Source organism: Lemur catta, chromosome 1, assembly GCF_020740605.2.
Source record: "Lemur catta isolate mLemCat1 chromosome 1, mLemCat1.pri, whole genome shotgun sequence".
NCBI lineage: Eukaryota > Metazoa > Chordata > Mammalia > Primates > Lemuridae > Lemur > Lemur catta.
This window is the reverse complement of record NC_059128.1, coordinates 161,263,398-161,271,326: the sequence shown is the minus strand read 5'-3', so window position 1 is coordinate 161,271,326 and position 7,929 is coordinate 161,263,398. Positions and strand designations below refer to the sequence as shown.

The 7,929-nt window shown below is 36.7% G+C and overlaps 1 protein-coding gene across 9 annotated transcripts in view; it reads right to left on the bottom strand.

The window, feature by feature from the left end:
* Window positions 1-3,486: 3,486 nt before the first annotated feature.
* Window positions 3,487-7,929, bottom strand: part of SATB1 (SATB homeobox 1) — a 96,865-nt gene continuing 92,422 nt past the window's right edge. For 4 of the 9 annotated variants that reach the window (XM_045538169.1, XM_045538177.1, XM_045538156.1 and 1 more), the window contains 3 exons: window positions 7,542-7,745; window positions 6,862-6,957; window positions 3,487-5,233 (listed from right to left, as the gene is read on the bottom strand). In XM_045538169.1, coding sequence (XP_045394125.1) covers window positions 4,718-5,233; window positions 6,862-6,957; window positions 7,542-7,745 — 816 coding nt within the window. In that variant the 3' untranslated portion in view covers window positions 3,487-4,717. The remainder of the gene's footprint in view (window positions 5,234-6,861; window positions 6,958-7,541; window positions 7,746-7,929) is intronic. The other 5 variants (XM_045538203.1, XM_045538213.1, XM_045538186.1 and 2 more) reach the window with 4 other exon arrangements.

The window sequence follows — 7,929 nt, the reverse complement described above, 5'->3', positions numbered from 1 at the left end:
GATATGTCTGTGGCATTCTACAAATGCTTTTGTTATATTTAAATAACATGTTTAAGGGCAATGCTAGGAAGGGGCCTCCGAAGGAGAAAGCCTTTGTGCTAGGTCTAGCAAAACAAATGTTTAGAAATTAAATGTGGAAACAAGGGTGGAGTAGGTGAAACTGGTCCCCATGTTAAGATGCTGTCCGGCAGGTTTGTACTCTGGAGAAATGCTCCTTTTGCATCACATTGTCACATACTCAAAGAATTAATGGACACATTTTAATATTTGAACATTCTTCAACATTCTCATCAAGGAGGTATTGTTGGTTCTTTTGTGAGTGGCAAATCAGAACAGCACGTGGGACATCATTTTCGGGGGCGCGAGGTGGATGTAAGGACATGAATTAAAGACTCAGTCACCATAATGAAAACTTATTTGCATACCACAAGAAGTATTTCAGATTGAACTCAGAGTAAAAAATGTTAATATTTAACTTGGTACAAAATACGTCACTTTTAGAGTTTGTATTTACGTTGCAAGGCAACCAATATACTGTTGTGGCACATTACCTCATCAACCATTGTCAGAGAGAACAAGGCCCAAGTGAAGTGCTTTTGATCAAAGTGGGTATATCAGCAGCTGAAAATAATTTGACAAGAAAAGGTGACTTAGTACACAACCTTGGTACAAGACAAGAAGTTGTAATTGAATTTTGGTATTGTTCTTTTGATAAATTTTGAGACATATATGTTCCACATAAGTAGGGTAATGTAAGAAAGTCTTAAAAATGTTGCTCATCTTTTAAACATTAATTTCAAACTATTTTTATTTAACATTTGTTAAACAGGTATGGTATTCTGGACATACACCTTCCATCACATTTCTTTAATTAGGGTACTTTATATTTTATTAAAAATGTGCATATTAATAGATTGTAGTTTAGCCTTTGTCAAAAGACATGCAAGTATTTAGTATTTACATTAAAAGGATTGCCTCAGAAGAAACACTGAATCCATCATATGCCCCCTTAAAAAGTAAAAATTATTTATTTATAAGGTAGACTATAGTATAGATATTTTCTGATATTTTAGATATAATTAGTATTTTTGGACCTCCATTGGTTTTCACACTATCATGCAAATTTCCAAGTTTCTTTAACACAGTAGCCCTAGTTCTATGAACTGTATTATAGGGAATACACAGTTGAATTACTCTTTTTTGAAAATACCAACAGGCAGCTCAGAATATCTCATTTATTGAGAATATTGTGACAATCAAGGATCTTAATCAGCCAGATGCTAACAATTGGGAATAGGGCAGACTTTAATAGTGGAATGTATACGATTCTTTCTCATTTTAGTCAATCTTGAACCATCTGAAAATGTTTTCTAGTCAGGCTATGTATCTTTAGATAAACACATATAGATATCACTACTTTGGAAAAAAAAAACCCACTTCTTTTAAGCTCAGAATTTCTTAGTACTAAATGCTAATCAACACACAATTTATACATAATATGTACAGACTTTGTTATCAAGTGCCACACAACTAGGGCACACATATTAGTTACCTTGGTTTTCAAAGGTTATGTGTCAACTCTGCATATTGTGTGGCAAGGAGATACTATCAACATTATTTTTTGCATAATGTGCAAGTATTATATGGCCACAGAATGTAATGCAAATTAGTGGCAAAGTGCTGAGTGAAGGAATCCATGTCAGATTCAGATGCACAAGGTTGACTATTACCCGTAAACTACCTGACTCTGCTAAGGTCTTAACAGCACAAAGCGCTATGTCATGCCCAGCTTTTAAAAGTCTCTGAAATACTTGGACACAATGGAGCTTTTTACAGGAATTTTACCGTAGCCACAGGCAATAAGAGGAGGACAGGCATGAGCAATAAATGACTTTGGGGGAGTGATATGGAAGATCACCTGGGGAAGTCTTTCAAAAATGTGCTATCTTTCCTGAAAACAGTCTTGCTCACTCCATCACATATGCTGGGGTTAGGGCAAGAGGGGTTAAAATATCAAATTACCAAACCATGCTGACTTTAACAAGTTAAAAGATCTGAATGAGAATCCTGTTGACATTGCTGTTGGTTTCCAACACACATCCATCATTTCATCAAAAACATTATTTCAAAAGAATTTAGGAGGTTATTAGGAATGAAAAATCTTTTTTGCAACCCAATTTCTCCTTCCAAAAAAATTACTAAATTTCATACCTATTTGACACCTTATGTTAAGTGTTAGGCTGGTTTAAAAAAAGACATTAATTCTACACTCTGCTGTACCTAGTCTTTTCCCTGAGTCTTGGGGAAAAGGAAGAGGAAGATACTTTTTATTTTAACTTAATGGTATACTAGTTTCTATTTTATTTTCTATTTTTTAATACATGAAATCTGGTTTCTATTTTCTTACCTCTAATTCCTTTGGCTGAAATGATTACTTTTTTGAACTCTAGTGAGCAAGAACATTTAAAAAATTGTTTTCTAGTTTAATAGAAAGAATTGGGAACTTTTTCAATACAATTTTAAGTTTGCAACAAACCAGCTGCCTTCAGAGCAGCTCAGCTATGCTTCAAAAGTAAATGCAACTTTAAAGCTTTATTGGGAGTTTTCAATGATCCCATTTCAATTTCTTAAGCAAAAGTTCAATACTAAAGCTGCCCCATTGCCTACCAATGAGCTGATGGGGCCTGAGGAAACGGTAGGCAGAAAGAAAAAGAACAATTACAGATACCCACCCCTATTAACATCTAGGAAAACTTACAAAGAGGAAGCAAAAGATAAAGAGAATAAAATACCAAAAAAAAAAAAAAAATCATCCAAAACTGCAACATTGGCCTCAATCCTTTCTGTGATCATTAGCACACTTCATTTTATATCCAGGCATTTATTAAGTTTCATGTTGCAAGAATTTTGAAAACTGTGTTTAAATTCCAGGTGTGTTTTCTTCATGTAGTTCTTAAGAGTTATACACAACCAGATGAGCTCAGAGTTATTAACTTATTCCATCTATAACTTGTTAAAATAAAACGATGCTGACTAGGGGGTTTTTATACAGAAGGTCCATTTTCTCCCTACTTATTTTCTGTTACTATTAATGGCCTTTAAAAATATTTGTACATTAGCCTAACAAAAAGTGTTGCCAAAATTGAAGTATTGTGAAATAAATGCAGATGAATCCATTCTAAGCATATAACTGTGAGAGACTGGATTTATATTGTTGTTGGAGAGTCTTTTGATCATCCTATCTCTGTTTATTAAGCAAAATGTTAACCAAAAACAGGTTATCATCTTCATTGTGAAATTTCATACCTATTTAAAAATAAGCATGTGTTTGTGAATTAAATTTACAGTGTTAAGTGACTTTTCAGTTGCTCTTTTTAAAATCAGTAAAATATCATCAGGTTAAGTATTAACATGCACCTAAACGAGAGGGCCATCCTTCGACTCTTTTTTAAAGTTATTTCACATAAGCAGACAAACCCTACTATGTCATACCATACAAACAATTTTAATTGTGTAGTTACAGTCAATAACCACTCCTAATCAGAACATTTCTGCATAAAGAAAATTGTGATACACTTATAAAAACAGCCAGCTGTAACAAAATAGCTGGTGTTTTCATAGCCATAAACTCATAAAAAAGAAATACACCTTTATACAGAAATTTTATACAGATGTAGCTTTAAAATTGATTGTAAACCAAAGGAAGACACATTGCAAACATCAATTATTTTCACATTAATTGCATAATTTTCTAAGGTGATCTATTAGTTTTATTTACCTAAGCTTATTTGCATGATAGTAAAAATTGCATACAACAATAAGAGTGAAGCTTATAGTATGAATTGCTTGGATAACATAGAGCACTTTTTATAGGCAACTGTGTAAAGCACATTTTCTCTATTTAAAACTTTTAAGACACTTTGTTTTACTGCCCATCAAAATACATTTATAAATAGAAAAGAATCAGTATGGTAACAAGAGAAGCAATATTACATTTAACGGAAACTTCCAAAAAATTAATTACAACATGATGCTGCAGGATCTACAAATAAATAATGAGGACTAACTTGTGTTTCACATTTTCTTTTCCATTTTTTTAAAAAAAATCATGTAACAATGAGAATGAAAAAAACTTACAGTGAACTTTTATTTCCAAAATAAAAACAAATTTGAATTACGGCAGTGCCATATAATACAAGGCATTTGTTGGCATATGTCATCTTTAAACTGCATTCCACAGTCTATAGTTCTTCTGTAACATACAATAGAGTAACAAACTCTTTTTTTCTTTATTTTTAAAATAAGGGGCAAGTTTCCAAAGATCAGTGTGGAGTGCTACAGAAATAATTAAAGGAGAGGAAATCATAATCACAGAAATTATAATGCTTGTTTGAGGCTCCAGAATAATAATAATTAAAAAAAAAATCACTGGTTTCATGCTTACGGGGTACACACCTTGGTGCGTCCCGTGAACACAAATTTTAATACCAAACAATCCTCGATGCTTCACCTGGGGCTGCCAAGCAGTTTGTAAAACAGAGTAAAACATTTAGTGCAGTCTGGATTATCCTTTCCCAACTTTTCTGTTTGTGCAAGTTTCTGAAGATTCATTGGCCAAACAATGAACAACAAAGGTTTTCTGAGAGAATACAAGATGGACTTTTCATTTTGTTAGTAAATACCAGTGGCACTGTTGAATGAAAATAATACTTTTATCTCAGTCTTTCAAATCAGCATTAATGTCTGTATTTCCTTCCACTGACAGCTCCTCTTCTAGTTTCACCGAAAAAAGGGTGTTAGCATTTTTATCTTGGACGCTCTCTTCTAAATCCTTAAGCAACTCCTCTTCTTTATACTCTGCCACATCCACCTCCAAACCGGAGTTGTCCTTCAGTTTGCCATGGTGCTTGAGATAGTACCGCTGGTTCTGAAAGAACTTGATGATGGTGTACTTGGGAAGGTCAAGCTGGGCGGACAGAGTCTGGATGGCCTCTTCGTCCGGGTACAGGCCTACATCTTGTATGAAACTCTGAAGGATTCCCAGGGCTTCCACGGAAATTTTTGTTCGTGGCCGGGTCTTCTGCCGGTTCTCCTCGTCTGACTCTGCGGACGAGGCCACGGTGGGTTGCCGTGGGGGGAGCCGGGGGCCAGCCTGTGGCTGCTGCGGTGGCTGTGGCGGTGGCGGTGCCTGCTGCTGCTGCTGCTGCTGCTGCTGTTGCTGCTGCTGCTGCTGCTGCAAAGAAACAAGCAGACAATCAGAGCTCCGCTTTCTCGGGAGTGCCACACAAAGCCGTCTAGAATTAGAACACATGTGGTTACGAATCCCACATATAGCTTCTGGGATGGGGACAGAGATGCAGAAGGAAAAGGCAGGCCAGCTGAAAGGCCCGCAGCATTTAGAGAAAAAATCAAAATGATATGAACTAGGGAGCTATGAATTAATATAGCTTTGGGGGTCTACTGTGCTTACTTATCAGGGATCAGTGGAGGAAGAGAGAACTCAGCGCTCTGAAAACGTAAGCCATAAACTTCACCAAAAGGACACGCATCAAAGGCAAAGACAGCAAATCAAATTATGATGTAAATAATTAACAAAGATTTAAAACGAAGATTGAGAAGCAGAGATTTCAAAGACATTTTAGAAAGGGGAGCCACAGAGCAGTGGGGAAAGAAATCTGTGTTCTGCTCCCTTTCATCGGATGGCTAAAACATGGAACAAGAATAGAAGATAAGTGTCTGCTCTTACTCAGTTTTATCTCTTATAGTCCGGAGGATTTTTGAGATTTTTACATTTGTGAATTTTCTATCAGACACTTCCAATTTAATACACACATATTCTTTTTTACCAAACTGCACTAGGCTGACACTGCACGTTTTTTTCTTACCCAAAATCAAAGGTTCAATCCACTACATGACGGCTAGTGAATTGTTTTGTCTACAGCAAACTCAGATGTGATTAGGATTTAAATTTAGTGTATACAGACATTTTTTCATAATTAGTATCTGTATATGTGCTGTAATTTCCATACACAATTATACATAACAAATGTGTGACACAGGCACATACTGGACACTTGATATCCATAATTCTTACCAGCAGAGCGAATCAACCTAAGTCACAAAATATTAGAATGTTTATACTGTGCCTAAGCATTTCCTTTTATTCCCCTAAGAAGCAATTTTATTAAAAATACTTTACATTTTCAAACAAGTACTATTTTTTATTACTTAACATATATCTTTCTCCTTCTTGTTTTTGCTAAACAGTGAGTTTTTCAGGCTTTCATGATTATTTTAGTGCTTGATATCCTAAAGGGATGCTCTTTGTCAATTTGTTTTATCTTTAATACACACTCGATGATGTTTTTGTCCTGGTGGATGAATAACTCTATTATTGTTTTTAGCTATATATATATATTTTTTCATGTTAATATCAAGATATAATGCAGGTGATTCAATAAAGATAGCAGAATTTTAGGACTCTGGAAGGCAATGGCATTTTACTTTCACGGAAAAAGCTAAACACATCCCCTTAGATTTAACAGAAATAAGTTATACAGCACAAGTTCAATTACAACACACTTCCTAAGCAATCGAGGCCATAAGAATACCAATAAACTACCTGATCCCAGAATTTTCCAATCTAAATTCATAGGTTAGTTCTTTCAGTAGATGCAGAGACAAGTCCTGTGACATGACAAACCAATTCAAGGCTGAATCTGATGGCCAGTGGTCTTTGGCCACAGCCAAGGTTAGTATGTCCTTTCCAAGTCTGAAAATCCTGACCCAGGGAGCTGGTCTTTATGCCACCCCCTCTGTGTCTCCCTTTCTTGCTGGCATAGGTAACTTGTGCCCGCTCACCTGAGGAGCAGCACCGAGCCATGGTGCAGGGGTCGGCAGGCCTGGTAAGAAAACGCCTCTAGACTCTCCTTTCCCAAGGGTGGTGGGAGAGGGGCTCTAAAGGAAAGACAAACAGATATGACTCACCCCTAACCTGCGTTCCATGAGGGTGTGGGGAGACAGCTACAAGGTGAAGGAAGGGCCACCAACGAGTACATAGCAAGATTCCAAACAGGCATCCCTCCCCTCCACTTTTTGGACAGAAACCAAGGTGTAAAATTGTGATTCTACAAACTTCCTCTACAGCAACAGCAGTAATTCTTTTCCTCAGGGGCAGTAAGGTATTAATTAAAAAATAGGTAGTATTTTAAATTCTGAATTTTAAAAAACACACAAAAATGTTAAGCTCTCACACATAAAACCCAATACTAACAAAGACACACTTACCAAGCAAGAAATGTAAAAAGGGGGTTCCTGTCACCCTGGGAGCAGGGACATGAGAGGAGAGGAACACAGTGCATATTCTGGAAAAGGTATGTTAATTTTCCTTTTATCCCCCTGAGCAAGATGGCAGTGTATTGTTATCTCTTGCTAAAAAGCCTATGTTTAGACTGGCAGGAAGAAGAGAAACGCTAATTTCCCTGCTAAGTTTAAAGCTTTATTTACTTATTGCTATATTGAATTGGCCAAGGTAAACGAACCTGAATCTGCTCTGCTGGAACATGGATAATGTGGGGCGGCCTGTCGCCATGGTGATGCACCGCGTTGCTCTCCTGCTCATAAATGGCATCACGTTCTGGCTGAGGAAGACTGAGGAACCTTCGGATCATGGAGAGGTTCTCCCACAGGGTCCTGTTTTCTGGAGAAGGATCTTCTTTCCAGCGTAACAGCTCGCACAACCATCCCTTAGAGACAAGGGCATAATAGGTCAGTTCCTGGCTATTAGGGGGGCTGGCATTTTCCATTAGGAGCCAAAAAGGAAAGACCCTATGAATTAACTTTTTCATAAACTCAGAGCACTCCAATCTGCTTTAAATAATTTTTTAAAACCTGTTAAGAGAGGATAGCTGTGGCTGTTGAGGAGGCAGC